The 15,763-nt window shown below is 41.8% G+C and overlaps 1 protein-coding gene across 1 annotated transcript; it reads right to left on the bottom strand.

The window, feature by feature from the left end:
• Nucleotides 1–14,171: 14,171 nt before the first annotated feature.
• LOC147418817 (uncharacterized) lies at nucleotides 14,172–15,519 on the bottom strand. Its single transcript, XM_086505605.1, has 3 exons — nucleotides 15,418–15,519; nucleotides 14,959–15,240; nucleotides 14,172–14,423 (listed from the first exon to the last, which is right to left on the bottom strand). Exons 1-3 carry the CDS (start codon nucleotides 15,511–15,513, stop codon nucleotides 14,172–14,174), a joined length of 630 nt encoding a protein of 209 aa, XP_086361731.1. The 5' UTR covers nucleotides 15,514–15,519.
• Between the last annotated feature and the right edge of the window lie 244 nt (nucleotides 15,520–15,763).

Raw genomic sequence — 15,763 nt, 5'->3', positions numbered from 1 at the left:
GATGAGTTGCTCTTCTTGGTCTACAAGTGAAGGTGGGTCTTCGTAAATGTGGTGTGTAGGTAGGGGTCCTCTGAATGGTCGTAAAAGACTAATCTGAAATGCATTGTGAATGTGTCAATGTGCAGGTAATTCTAAACGAAAAGAAACATCATTAATGACAGCTGAAATTTTGAAAGGTCCATAAAAACGAGGAGCAAGCTTAACAAAGACATTAGTATCAACACTTTTGATCCTTCGTTTTTCGATGCGAAGTAAAACATGATCATCTTCTTTGAATTGGTGTGCCTTGCGGTGCTTGTTAGCATGCTTGGTGTAAAGTTCTTGTGAGTGTTTAATGGCAGAATGCACACTTGCATAAATAGCATGAAAGTCAGTAGTGAAATCATCAGCGGCAGGCACAACATTAGGAAGACGTGAAGCAGGAGTAGGAAGTGAGTGACCGTATACAATTTCAAAGGGAGATTTACCCGTGGCAGTGTGAGTGGTGTTGTTGTATGAAAATTGCAAAATATGTAGGTAGTCATCCCATTTCTTAGGTTGAGAGGAAACATAAGCCTTTAGCAAATCAATGATTGTGCGATTTGTGACTTCAGTTTGACCATTGGATTCAGGATGAAATGCAGAAGTAAAGTCAAGTGTAGTGCCAAGATTTTCAAATACAGTAGTCCAAAAAGCACTACAAAATTTTGAGTCTCGATCGGAAATAATCACTTTAGGCAAACCATGATGTGGAAAAACAGTCTTCAGAAACAAAAGTGCAGCTTGATGTGCTGTGAGTGTTTTCTTACATGGAACGAAGTACGCTTGTTTAGAGAAACGATCAATAATAGTCCATATCATGTCATGTTTGTGCGTTGTGAGTGGGAAACCAGTAACAAAATCCATTCAGGAATGGGGAGAGGGTGTAAAAGTCCCAATTTCTTACCTGTAGCTGCTTTGATTTTTTGACAAATCAAACAAGTGGACACATACTGTTTAACATCCATTCTCATAGTAGGCCAATAGAAATCACGACATAAATTTTGAAAAGTTGCAGCAAATCCTCTATGTCCAGCATAAGGTGGTTTGTGCAATTCTTCAATAATTAATGTACGAAAAGATTTAGTCACACACAATTTTTGTTTGAAATAAAGGAAGTTTTCTTGAATAGTGTATTCGAGAAATGTGTGTACAGAATTATCAAGCATGTGCAACCATGTCGTTTTGAAGTCATCGTCATGTGCATAAGTGTCAGGCATAGTGTCAAATGAAGTTCCCGTAATGGTTGATAGATGATTAAGTGAGGGTCTTCTACTCAAGGCATCAGCTACAACGTTTTCTTTACCAGGCTGGTATTGAATGTTGGGCTGAAAACTTTGAATAAAAGCGGCCCACTTAATATGTCTATCATCTATTAAAGGCTGAGAAAGTAAATATTTGATACTTTGTTGATCAGTTTTAATGATCAAGTCATTACCCATTACATAGTGTTTCCAGATTTTCAATGCATGTACCACAGCAGTCAATTCTTTATCATAAGTACTGAACTTTATTTCAGACGGTTTGAATTTACGACTTTCGAAAGCAATGGGATGGTTATCTTGCATAAGGACTGCACCGATACCTTTACCACTAGCATCAGTGACTACCACAAAGAATGGTCGTTCAAAATTAGGCAATTGCAATACAGGTGCATTAGTCAAAGCATGTTTAAGTGCATTAAATGAGCTTTCTTGCAAATCAGTCCATTCTTAAGGCGTGTTTTTCTTCAACAAGAGAGTCAAATAATGTGCTTTGTAAGCAAAATTACGAACAAATTTCCTGTAATAGCTGCAAAGACCAAGAAAAGATCGTAGCTCATGCAAGTTTTTGGGTCTCGGCCAGGATTGAATGGCTTCAATTTTCTTTGGATCGACATGAATTCCTTTACCCGATACAATATGTCCCAAATATTCAATTTCAGATTGGAAAAATGAACTCTTTTCAGGATTCAAATACAAGTGATTTTGTGCAAGCAGATCAAATACACGTGTTAAATGTTGCTTATGGTCTTCTTCAGATTTACTGAATACCAAAATGTCATCAAAAAATACAATCACAAAATCTTGATGGTCAATGAAAATTCGATTTATCATGCGTGTGAATGTAGTTGGTGCATTTGTCAAACCAAATGGCATGACAAGAAATTCATAGTGCCCAGTTTGTGTTCTGAAAGCAGTTTTGTAGACATCATGTTCAAACATTTTGACTTCGTGATATCCTGATTTAAGGTCAATTTTGCTAAAGATGTTTGCCCCTTTCAGTTTGTCTAGTAGATCATCCACTCTAGGAATAGGAAACCTATTCTTAATGGTGATCTTGTTTAAAGCCCTGTAGTCAATACACATACGAAATGTTCCATTTTTCTTCTTGACAAGAAGTACTGGAGCTCCGTATGGTGAACTACTAGGTCGGATTAGGCCTCGGTCAAGTAAATCAGTGATTTGAGTTTGTATTTCCCTGTGTGCGGTAGGATTTACACGATAAGGTGCTCTACAAGGAGGTTCACTACCCGGTATGATGTCAATTTGGTGGTCTTCTGGGCGTGATGGTGGAATTCCAGGTGGGAGATCATGCATGAAACAATCTTTAAATTGTGAGAGAAATTCATCGTGTGTGGAGTTACGTGAAGTTTCAGTTTCAACAGAAATTTGATTTACCAATACTAGATATGTTTTCCCCTGTTTTCGAATTGCTTGTTTGGCTTGAGTGTGAGAGAGGAGTGGAAATTTTTGATGTGCCAGTGTTGCTTGGATGGAGAATTTTTTATTATTATGAGTGAGAGACATTGTACGTGTTTTATAATTAATCAACGGGTCAAATTCATGACGAAATGGCATTCCCAAAATCATATCGAGTCCATGCAATGGTGCTACCAAAAATGTACGTGCTTGTGTGAATTCACCAATGCAAACTTCAACAGTGACTTGAGTTTTACAATTAAAACGTTGATTATTAAAAACAGTTTTGACCTTGTGGGGTGATGAAATTTCAGAGAGTGATAGTTGTTGTGCCAATCGTGTGGAAATGAAATCATGGCTACTACCATCATCTGAGGATGGGTTGTCATCGTTATCATAATCAGGATCATATCCCTCACCGTAGTTAACTTCCACTTCATTGTCGTCGGGTGTAGCATCTTCGATGAGGTTAAGAGTAGCTCCGTTGGGGCGGTTGTTGTTGAAGGGTTTTTGACTTGAATTCCTGTTGACTCCATTTGAATGGCCATTGGATTGACCATTGCCCTTAGCATGACCATTTGGGCACTTATCTGCATAGTGACCATATTGAAAGCATTTAAAACACTTCACCTTTTTGTTACCATTAGAATTTGGAGGAAAACGCTGGTTGAAAGGATGTTGGTCGCCTCGTTGCTGAGTGTTGTTGTGGTTGTTGCTCGTATGAGGATGAGCAGTGGCAGGAGGATTGTCAAATCTTCGTCTTTTAAAAAAGGTACGGCTTTGGTGTTTGCTTCTGTCAGAGTTAGGAGAGAAAGGAGGTCTCTTGTTGCGGTTAGTGTTAGCAGGTTGATCAGTGTGAGAGGAATGTCCACCTTTCTTCTTTTCTGTGTTGAGAGCAAAGTTAATGGCCTTTGACAGAGAATCTGGTTCGAACATATCTACCTCAGCACTAATTTGTAGTGCCAAGCCTGATATGTACTTTCGCTTCAATTTCCTGCGACTAACATGTTCAATAGCTTGCAATTGAATTAGACAATTCCAAAAACGGTCAGTGTAACCCTGTACATCTTCATTTCTACCCTGTCGAATTAAATCCCATTGACGTCGTGCTTTAGCTTTGTACTGTGTTGGCAAAAATTGGGGTAAAAACACTTTTTTGAATGCATTCAAGGTGCGTGGTCTTCTTCCATGTTGTTTGGTGGCGTTCCACCACAATGCAGCGCTGCTAGTGAGATGATTGGATGCACACTTTACCATTTCACGCTCGGGAAAGTCTTCATCATGAAAGTAGTCATCTAACTGACTAACCCATGCTAGAACCGTGCTAGCATCTTTAGTGCCATCAAAATCTTTGAAAGTGAAGGCTTTTCTGCTAATTTTGTTTTTCTTGGGTGTCGGTGCAGATTCGGTGCGTGCAGAATGTAATAATTTATCTTCAAGTTCTTGCCTTCGCATGCGTTCATATGTGAGTGACTGCTGCAAATTTTGAAGTTGCTACAGCTTGGGCGTCCATGTTGATAGAAATTTCGAGCTTTTTCGAATAGGTCGATCGAGAAAAAAATTTTGTGTGTAAGCAAGGATTCCCACATAAATTTCTCGCCTTCTTTCTTCTCTTCGTTTATGCCTTCCGATGCCGCTTCCCAATGACAAGCTGAATCAATGTGACTAAAATTTCCCTGCTTGCTTTGACTCTTGCTCTCTCTTTCCTTTAGTAAACCATAATCCGCCTTCTCGTTCCCAATTTCAACTTCTCTTTCAAAGTTGTAATTAAGCTTTTCGACTTCTTTCAATTATGCGTCAGCTCACTGTCTTGTCCGTATCTTCATGTATACGCAAGGTTAACTAGTGCTTAAATTTAACCACTGAACATACCCGTTCTTGATCGTCTTAAAGCCGAATTTGAAAATTGTTTGCCGATTAGCCACCAATTAACAATCGAGTTTTTCTTCTGTGAACTCGATCAATTATACTTCGAATTTCCACGAACCCTTGAATCCTTGAATTGCAAAGTCGATGAATTGCAATTGGGGTTTTGTCGATTAGAGAAAACTCCTTCTTAAAACTGAAAACTGGTGCCGATTAATCCTCAAACTTGAGGCTCTGATACCACTGTTGGGAGAAGAGGGGGAGATCGACCGCTTAAAGTACTCAACATAAGCTTTCAAGCCATCACCATCAAACTGTCCACCTCTTCTTCCAATTTCCAAGCACACACACTCACCTAGACTATGACACACACACACAGTAAACAGAGAATTGATATAGACAAGCTTGTAAGGAGGTGTAAGAGATGTGTAAGAGATGGAGACTAAATTAGAGAGTACACAGCAAAATAACCATAGCTTAAGAGAGTAGAGAAGAGAATCTGCAAGAGAAAGGCCTAAATCTAGCCCCAAACTCCACGGCACCTCTCTTGTGGAGTTGGTATTTAATATATTATTTTTGAGTTTGAGGTGCCAAAAATTGAGGCCCCTCTTTTACAACCACTTCACTTTTGTAAATGAGTGAAGCTCATTAGTTCTTGCATGACACATAAGGGGAGTTCCCACTACAAATATTTACAGAGCCATAGTGGCTTATTGAAATGAGATTCTAAGATACTGTGCAACTATAAAATGGCCAAGAATGATTGCCGTCGCCTCTTCATCAACTCCCCGCATTCCACTCTACAAAATCATCATCAACTCAATTAGTAAAATAAATAGACAGCACATAATTAACCATTACGCCCAGCTATCCCAATTGTGGTTAACCACTACAACGGGAGGGTGCCCAGTCTCGTAACAATTATCGATGGTGAAATGCTTCCATCGTTGTAGTTCATCACTCGACAGAGGAGAACTATGTGTGGAGGTTAACGTTACACTACCATCATTGGAGTGAGAAGGATCCCTCATTTGTTTATGGCTCCATACTTTGGAATATGCATCATCATACTCATATTTTCCCTTTAGAGAATCCAAAAATTCATTACGAAGTTCCGTGAACAAGAAAGAATTGATCTTCGATATATGACTAAGAGCGTCAGCCACCACATTGTATCGTCCTTTATGATACCGGAGCTTGGCGTCATATTCCTGAAGAATCTCAACCCACCTGGCTTTCCGACCCTTCAAATGAGTTTGTTGTGTAAACCATTTGATGTTTTCATGGTCAAACACAATCTCAAACTGAGCACCATACAAATAATGTCGCCATGTTTTTTAGGCAGACACTATTGCATAGAGTTTGCGTTCATAAGCAGAGTAGTTCTGCTGTGCTGCATTAAGCTTATTGCTTTCAAATGCAATTGGCCGCCCGTCTTGTAACAGGACTACTTCAATAGCACGGTCACTGGCATCCGTTTCCAAAATGAATTGTTTCAAAGGATCAACAATAGCTAGTATTGGAGCTGTAGCTAATGCATCCTTGAGCGTATCGAAACTATGTTGTTGAGCGGGTCCCCACTGAAAAGCTTTGTCTTTTCCTTTCAGTTGGTCCATCATGGGAACAACAATATTAGCATAGTTTTTAACGAACCTTCGATAAAAACCTGCAAATCCTAAAAAAATCTGTAACTTTTCCAGATTTTTAGGAGAAGGCCACTGCCGGATTGTATCCACTTTGGATTGATCCATATGTAGGCCCGTAGCTGAAATAACATGCCCAAGATAGTGAATTTCTTCTTTCAGAAAATCACACTTAGATTCATTGGCATATAATTTATTTGTTCGTAACAATTCGAACACCTGGCTCAGATGTTGTAAGTGTTCTTCTTCAGAAGCACTGTATACTAGAATGTCATCGAGAAAAACGATGACAAATTTGCCCAAGTACGGTTTCAAGACATTGTCCATAAGTGTCATGAATGTTGCAGGCGCATTGGTTAACCCAAAAGGCATAAAAAAAAGCTCGTAGTGTCCAAACCTTGTTCGGAATGCAGTTTTGGGTATATCAGCAAGTTGAATACGTACTTGGTGATATCCTGACCGCAAGTCTATTTTCGTAAAAATACGAGCATGAGTGAGTTTGTCAAACAACTCATCCATGCGTGGCAATGGGTACTTGTTCTTAATAGTAACCGCATTTAAGCCATGGTATTCTACGCACATACGCATACTGCCGTCTTTTTTCTTCACTAATAGGATAAGAGAAGCCCATGGTGAAGAATTGGGTTGGATAAACCTTCTGCTAAGGTAGTCAGCAAGATGACGTTCCACCTCAGTAGCTTCAGAGTAACTCATGCGGTAGGGTGGTTTACTGACAAGTTTACTACCTGCAACCACATTAGAGTTATGCTTGTTTGCAGTGCTCTCACTATGTCTAGAGTACGTCGTAAGGCGGGAATTCCATACCACTTGCTGAGAAAGATATTCAGTGCATCCTTAGTGCGATTTCGGTCTTCTCCCTTAAAAGTCGGTGGTTTGGTGTTTTTCAACAACTCATCTACCTCTTTTGCAATGAGAGTGTGCAAAGCATCGGCAAATGGACCTTGTCCATGATCAGAAGGGCCTTGCCCTTGTGTAGCAACATGCTCATGCATGTGCATGTCAGTAGGATCCTTGGACTGTTGTTACATTAATTGTATCACTAACGTGGATAATTTAGTGACGTTTTCATTTAAAGATGCAAAATTTCCTTCCATGACTGATATGTGTGTCTGAAGTGCACGAAATTCTTGAATATCAAACAGTTCATAAGCGTCGTCACTCGCCGTAGCGTCGGGGGCACTCTCTGTGAGGGCATCCGGCCGCAAGCCATCACGGGTAGGATCAGGCGTTTGATGCTCAAAATCAAAAGTCATATTAATATCTGAATCCATGGCAACACCGTGCAGTGGAAGGAACAGAAGAAAAAATACCTTGAGTCGAGGAAAATCAATCCCGTAGTTGTAATTGGCACCGCCAACGTTAATTAGCCGTGCTAATTACGTCGATTGTCCAAGTTTAAATCGATTTTGTAGGTACTCGATTTGGACATGTCCTAGCCAAATCGAGTGTGATTGGTATTGCTTTCAAATGCAAGTAGCTTGATAAATACAGTCGCCAACGAATCCCTTTGAGAAGCTTTATCGAATTGCTGATTTTCTGCAGCAAGCACGCAGGGAAATTATGTACTTGCCAGACCCTTTGCCGATCAAAGTCAAATACGTGCTCACGAAGTCCGGGTACGAAGCTTGTTGCTTGTTGCGGGGTGTGTAATCACCCGTAATGTCAATTTAAGTCCTAAGGCCAAGGGGCCTTAGGGGTTTGTATGTGAACACACGGCTTCAAAACGCCATAGTCGTTGAGCAGACAGTGCGAGAGCAGGGGAAGGTTGAGGGGGAGCGATGTGATGCGAGGCGGGCGTCGCTACCGTGTCGAAGTTTTCTCAGCAGCCCGGGGTGCTCCCGTTGAGCTAGCCTGCGGCTGTTTTGGTGCACCTTCACCCGGCGGCTTCCCTTGCCAAGCCCGCCTGCACACGGGGTTCGACCTCGTCGTCCTCCCTTAGCAAGAGACGAGCTCCATGGCTTTGACCATGGCATGCAATCATGCAAAGGCCTTGTGTGGCTAAAAAACACCACGCCCTCCCTTTTCCCCAAAAAGGCAACTTGGCTCTTGATACCAGTGTAAGACTAGGGGAACTAGTGCCTTGGAGTCCACCTCCCAACCTCCCACTATATAGCAAGCTCCTAGCCCTTTGCCCTAGTTGGACTCCCTTTCCGCACTGCCTAGTCCGGCCTTGCCCTTGTCCTGACAGGTTGTGCAGCATTATTTGTACTATTTCAAGAGGGATGAGCTTCATCAACATACATATTACTCTTGGGTTCTCTCTCAAAGGATTCAATTGGCTCTTCATGATATGAAGTTGGTGGCAACATTCTCTAACTCACAAGTGTTTCTATAGACTGTGTGTACCTTACGATTGCTCTATTCCCTTGGGGTTAAGAAGGTTGTTGACCCAATAGTGGTTGAGGCTTGTCTCCTCCTTGGGTCATGTAGTTTGAGCCAATTTGGTATCTTGGTGGTGGTGGAAAAGGTTGCATTACTGGAGGTCCATATGGTCTTTCCCGCACATAATTCTTGTTATAAAAGCACTCACTCGCTTTGTGGTTGGTTCATTTCTACTCAATAGTACACAACTTCAAAATACGTTGCACATTTATAGTTGTTGGTCTTGGCTAAGTGTTACACAATGGGGTTGGATGATCCCCTCCACATGGCCACCTCTCCTTGTTGGTGCTTGTTGTACATTTGGGTTCTATCTATAGCCTTGGTTCATTCTCGTGACCACTTCTTCAGCCAATTGATCAATGTTTGGCATGGTAAGAGTTGGAACATTTTTCTTTGTCATGGATTCACTTGTTGTAGAAGAGGCACTACTAGTCGCATTTCTCTGCATCTTCTGTCACTTCTCTGTGGGCCTCACAATTGTCAAATAGACATAAAGTGTCTCTAGTGACTTGCTAAAATGTTGTGCATGCTTTCAAATGCATGTCCTTTTGAGAGTTTCATTCCTCAATCCCTTAGAACTGATAGCCTCTCATCTTATGGTAACTCTCTCACAAGACACCTTTCTATATATTGTTTGAAGTGAAATGAAGCTTTCTTTACTTTCTCATTCTCTTTTTTTTCTAGCGCAAATATTTAAGGTACAATATTGCCTTCAATGCTCCTTTTAGAGAATTCCTCAACGAATTTACGCAAAAGTTTCTCTACCTTTGGAAAATCTCCTATGTTTAAAGGTTGGAACCATGGCAATGCTATTCCTTCCAATGTCAACCCAAATCCTTTGTAATGTGTGTGGAAATCCGCAATCTATTTTGTTCTTAAAACTTGTTTGAAGAGTGAGACATGAGCATATGGATCTCCCGATCCATTATAATTTTTGGAAATTCATTTAGCTACCTAAGATGGACACATACGTTGTTGTGTCGCTCTGCTTCCACAGTGGGAAATAAGGCCAAAGGATGTAGATGAGGCCTATTTACGAGATATTCTTAGCAGGTCCAAAAGTATAAAAAAGGATATGATTGAGGAGCTTTTTGATGTGTTGTCTTTTGCAATACATTCATTGCGATATATGATCAACACGTCATGGAAAAGTGAGGATATTACTGGGTTGATGGGGACTATCATAATAACATATTGTGCTTGGCAATACTTTGGATGGGATGATTTTGTGCACGATAAAGAATGTCAGCAATCGGAGGCAATTGATGGCATGGGAAGTAGAGCCAAGCAAGTTTTTTTTTAAGAGAGCTAGAGTTAAGGTCGAATATATAATTGCATGCAAAAAAGAAAATGTTGCTGGAGTTAACTGTGAGCAAGAAGGGGTGTTACAATTGCTACATCGTGGCTATTTCATGGAGGGGAGACTTCAGTGGAGTCCATCAACTGCAACTAAAGAGGGAGCGCTATTGCAAATCAAGTGGGGAGCTCGAGTGCATGAGAAGAGAGGCGGAGGCATTATTGCAACAGGTGTTTGGAGGGGGCATATACATCCTCAAGTACTATAGCATGGAGGAAGTGTGTGGTACTGGGGGATCAGAGAAGGTGACCACTAGCGAGATCGGTAGTGGCAAGAGAGGAGCCGCGGAAGGAGGGCTGAGAGCAGCAAATAAGGGAGCTACTTTTGTGGCATTGGGAGCCATGAGCGGGGGAATTTGAGAGCGTCAAGACCTTGAGGTTGGAGGGAGTGCAGGGGCATGGCTGAGGAGGTTGCTTGAGAAGGGTGGATGTGGCACCATAAGGCAGGGAGGCAAGGTCGGGTACAGAGGAGGAGCCAACACTGTAAAGTGGGGGAATTAACAGGTTGTACAGATCCCAGTTGCTTAGGAGGTGGAAGGCCAAGAGCTATATGCCATACAGGACTGCTAGTTGCAAGAGAGGGAGTTCGTGCAGGGCTACATGCTGTAGAAGAACGTAAGCCACAGGATGGTGGGTAGAGGAGATCAAGGAGGTGTGGGTAATTAAATTTCCAGGGAAAAGCTCAATTTGGAGAGCGCAGGTGAAGAGGTGTTGGGTGCATGAAAAGCAGGAGAAAAGGAGGCTCTTGACAGTAGGAAATGATCCAGCACTGCAAGGGAAGTAGAGAACTAGTGTGCATGGTGGAACCATGGCCGAGAGGGACACCATCTGATGGTAGTGCTCCTTGGAGATGAAGAGAGGGTAGGGCGATGTAGTGCCACAGAGAAGTCAACAAAGCTCTCATAAGAATGCAACCAAGCACTACGTCTTCATCACCTATTGCGACTTTCAATTGAAGTCGATCGATCTTATCCCTCTAGTCACTTGTTAAACCCAAGCTTATTATCTTGAATCTCAGTGAGCCATATATACTAATTTATTTCTCTCTATTATCCTAAAGCTACCATAGCTAAAATCTTCCTCTCGCTTTGCCGTCATTAAAAACTATCAGTCTTCATAGCAAACAAGTTTTTGTAAAGGTTTTGAGTATAAACATTGTTGGGATTTCGTCTTTTGGTGTCTTGCTGGTTGCATGTGTGCTTCTACTGGTCGCTCTCCTCTTGAGGCATGATAATCACTTTTTTTCTACTCTCTTCTCCGATTACACCATCTCTACTATACGCACTCTCATAGCCAAGCACCACGAGTGTTCCCAACTACACAAAATCCAATCCAACATTTTTTTTTGTGAACGCGAGGTGAAATATTGGAGGAATGGCAAATGTAGTGCAATGGCTCTATGTAGATAAGAAAGACAAGGTACTTTTAAATCTTTTGGATGATGCAATCGAGGAATTTTGAGCCCCTTATTTCTCAAGAATTTGACAAATATATCCAAAACATGATGCAGATGAAGAAGAGTTGATGCAGATGCTCGATGAGGCTTTAGAGGGTTTTGTGCATATTTCAGATGACATTCAAGCAATTATCGAAGATCAAAACAGGGCTATAAATGTAAGAGTATCAAATGTGCTACTTTCAAATGCTCAGACCTCTTCAACTAGAGGAGGTGATGTTGAACTATTGATATTTGCATCATTGATAGAGATGCTTAGCTCCTTGATGTAGACCTTTGACCTAAGTGTGAAGCATATTACCTATGAATGTGTGCAGTTATGTGGGTACCTAATGTTATGTGGGTGGTTGGTACCATTTGATCCAAGAGGCTATCATGGTGCACCTATGTTAAGTCGCTTGATGTTTATGCCTTGGGACCCTAGAGGATATTGATGTGTAGATCGAGGTTTCAAGGGAATGCAGTTGTTTTTATTTTTGTAGCAGGTTACGTGGTAGTTTTTATGTTACACGGGGAAGTTTTTTTTAGGTTTTATGGTCACCAAGTAGCTTACATGGCTAGCTTTTGTTTGATCTCTTTGGACATGTGCAAAATAGGCTAGAGCATACTTGAGGTGGATAGAGCTTCTAGAATGAAGCTTGATGGTCAAGACATGTGCACCATTTGCTGGAGCATACTTGAGGTTGGTGGGGTTCAAGATACATGGTTTCAATCTATTGGATGTGTTGGATATGTGATGAATATAGAATAAATATTTGTGAAGTGCAGTTACCAGTAGATGAATCTAGATCATGGAGCACATAAAAGAACTTGGCACAGACCAGAGGTCGTGCACGTTCAGAGAGGGTGAATGCCACGTCGCTCTACTGCCACAGTGGAAAATAGGGCTAAAGGATGTAGATGAGACCTATTTATAGGATATGCTTAGCAAGTCGAGAAGTAAAAAACGAAATATATGCTTGATGAGCTTTTTGATGTGTTGTCTTCTGTAGTATAATGATTGCGATATATGACCAACACGACATGGAAAGGCGAGGATATTACTGTCTTGACGGGGACTATCATAAGAACATATTTTGCTTGGCAATACTTTGGATGGGATGATTTTGTGCACGATAAATAAGGTCAAAAATCGGAGGCAATTGTTGGTATGGGAAGCAAAGCCAAGCAAGTTTTTTTTTAACGAGAGCTGGAGTTAAGGTCAAATAGATGATTGCATGCAAAAAAGAAAACATTGTTGGAATTAGTTGTGAGCAAGAAGCGGCTCTACAGTCGCTACATCATGGCTATTGCATGGAGGGGAGACTTCAGTAGATGTCGCCATCTGCAACTAAAGAGGGAGCACTACTGCACATCAAGTGGGGAACTCAAGTGCATGAGAGGAGATGTGGTAGCATTACTGCAACAGGTGTGTGGAGGGGGCATATGCATCGTCAACTACATCATGGAGGGCAAAGGAGGTGACCACTAGCAAGATCGCTAGAGGAGCCACGGTAGGAGGGCCGAGAGCAGCAAATAAGGGGGCTCCTTTTCTCGGGGGGGTTCACTATGTGTAAAACTACCATATCACGTGCGTTCAAGACATGTTTGTAAAACCCCTTATCTGTGAATTTTGTTAAGAATATAATGTACCCTTTTCTTTTAAAATCTGTAAGTTTTTTTCAAATTTGAAAAAATAATTCCCTTCCATATATATATTTCTGTAAGTTTCAAGAACTTTAAATACCCTTCTGTTGAACTCACGTGATAGGTTACATTTTTATTAGGTGACCTCCCCGGGCTCCTTTTGTGGCATTGGGAGCCATGGGTGGGGACATTTGAGAGCACCACGAGCTGTTGGTTGGAGGGGGTGCAGGGGCATGGCTGAGGAGGTTTGATCTTGAGAAGGGTGGACGTGGCACCATAAGGCAATTGGGAGGGAAATTCCGGGTATAGAGGAGGAGCCAGCATTGTAAAGTGGGGGCATTAACAGGTTGTACGGATCCCAGTTACTTAGGAGGTGGAAGGTCAAGAGCTAGAGTCTTACCATGCACCGAGCGAGTTTTTCTGAGCAAAGACAAACCCGAGCAAGTGTTTGTACGCAATTGGTAAATTTTATCATCAACAAAATATTTATTGTTTGTTATATATTGATGCACTACAACAAAAAGAGTTTTTAATGGATAGACTACCTCCTAAATTCCAAAAGATCAAAGTTTACTTTTAAAAAAAGTAACACAATATTTGAAAATAGTATCTTCTGGCATAATCGCCTATAGTATGCACACATACCTATTTAACTATAATCGCCTCTGCTTCTACTCTTCTTTGGCTTGGATTTTTCTCGCTTGGGCTTCATATGTTTGAGCAAATTTTTTTGTAAAGAATACGGATTGGGATTGGCTAGGGTTGAGCGATCAAAGCTGGCACTTGCACGTACAATACCTCATACTATAGAAACAACGTTGCATGATACAGCCAAGCATTGGACGGCCTGTACCGAAAAGCACCTGGATGGACGAGAAGAGAGAGGTAGAGGTGATAGCGAGGCAACTTTACACAGCTTGCCGACGAGAGAGAAAAGTGATGACGAGATGAGATGGCTGCAACAACACACGCACACAGAAACCCTCACTCTCCTCTCTCTCTCTCTCTCTCTTTTAAAAAGAGAAGGAAGCGTCAATGCAAATTTTCTAAAAAAGTAGTACAGGAGCGAGCTAGCATGACGGGGGGAGAGAGAGAGAGAGATGGCTTCTGGCAAGCGCATGGTCACAGTGTTTCTGGTGCTAATGGTGGCGATGGCCGGACTGAGTGGTGCCGCAGCGTAGCCGCCTCCTCCAGCACTACATTGCACGTCCCTACTGAATCTGGTGCCGGACTGCTAGGCTCTAACTCTCTATGTGTGAAGCTTATCTTGCCCAACCTATCGCTCACCACCTGCCCTGGCCTCAACATCAACATTGCCCGCATCATCTTCGGCAACAACGGAAGCTGCATCTGATCACCATCGCCTGCATCGACCTGCCTCATCATGCACTTCTCTTCATTTATGGTCATTTGTAGTTAGATTCCTGCATGCTGAAATCAACTTCTTGTTCTCTATGATACTAATTTCTTTCCCACACAGATGTTCTCTCTCTCTCTCTCTCTCTCTCTCTCTCTCTCTCTCTCTCTCTCTCTCTCTCTCTTTTGGAGTAAAAAGCAACTCTGAAGACTCTTGCTCACCATAACAGCACAATATAAAACTTAGATACACCTCTTCAAAATTCCTCATTTGAGATAAGTAAAAGAAATCGTAGCATTCAAAATAGCTTGAGCTCAAAAATGAGTTTCACATGAGCATAAGCCAAGCCTGATTCAAAAGACTCTTTGTGTCAAGAGACCCTAGTACCATACCTCAAAAGGGAACATCAATCTGCAAAAGAGAAGCCTAATCAAAAAGAAACTGAAGCCACAGTTCCCTTTAGAGCTCCTGCTTTTTTCTTGGCTTCTTCAACAATAGACAGCTTAATACCCTTGCCTCTTGGTAGTGTCACCCAAGGCTTTCTTCCTTTACCAATAGTAAACACATTGCCAAGCTGGGTGGCAAACTCTTGATCGGCAGCATCTTGTACGTGCAAAATTTCAAAACTTCCCTTATGCTTTTCATGGTGCTTGATAATCCCAATCCTGCCTCTATTGCGACCACAATAACCATAACAATGTTGCCAATGTCAAACTTGATGGACTCTACAAACTTTCCAGTTTCAATTTCAATTTTAAGGGTGTCATTGGCCTTGATAAGGGGATCTAGATAGCCAATGGTGCACCTATCAACTGTAGTGATGTAGGGAATCCCCTTCTCACCGAAGCAAGCAGCTCAAATCTTGCATAGCTTGTACTTAGACTCTTCAAGGCTGATGGAGTGCAAAGTGAATCTTCCCTTGCTATCCTAAAGCAACCGAAAGTTCCCTCTCGTTTTTGCAATGGACATAACATCCATAAACCCAACACGCTAACACTTGTCCGTCCTTACTTTCCCATCCACAAAGATGAGTCGCTGCATCACAATGGCAACCACTTCACAATAGGTCAAAGCATACTTCAGCCGATTCCTCAACAAGACAACCATCGGCAGACATTCCCAGGTCTTATGTGCTTGTTGCATGGGACGTGGTGAGCCGACGATTGCTAGCACAGCTCAGAGGTGATGCTCAACAGAGATGCGACATATCCATAACTCAGCTAGAGTTGGCATCATGTCCAAGAGGTAGAGTTGGCCAAGGAGTGCATGCAGTAGCACTATTGTGCTTGGACAATGAGAATCAATGGCAAAGACTGAGAGTCAGCCACTGTAGGAATATCCGGTTGATTCGACTCCC

This window comes from Adiantum capillus-veneris, chromosome 29, assembly GCF_014529385.1.
Source record: "Adiantum capillus-veneris isolate H3 chromosome 29, ASM1452938v2, whole genome shotgun sequence".
Lineage (NCBI taxonomy): Eukaryota > Viridiplantae > Streptophyta > Polypodiopsida > Polypodiales > Pteridaceae > Adiantum > Adiantum capillus-veneris.
The sequence above is the reverse complement of the archived record's forward strand: the minus strand, read 5'-3'. Positions and strand labels throughout refer to the sequence as shown.

Coding starts and splice junctions, on each gene's coding strand:
- LOC147418817 (XM_086505605.1), bottom strand. CDS start 15,513: ATGGTTGTCTTGTTGAGGAATCGGCTGAAGTATGCTTTGACCTATTGT. Junction 15,241..15,417: donor TCATCTTTGTGGATGGGAAA/GTAAGGACGGAC, acceptor TTCGGTGAGAAG/GGGATTCCCTACATCACTAC. Junction 14,424..14,958: donor TGGCAATGTGTTTACTATTG/GTAAAGGAAGAA, acceptor ATGATGAGGCAG/GTCGATGCAGGCGATGGTGA.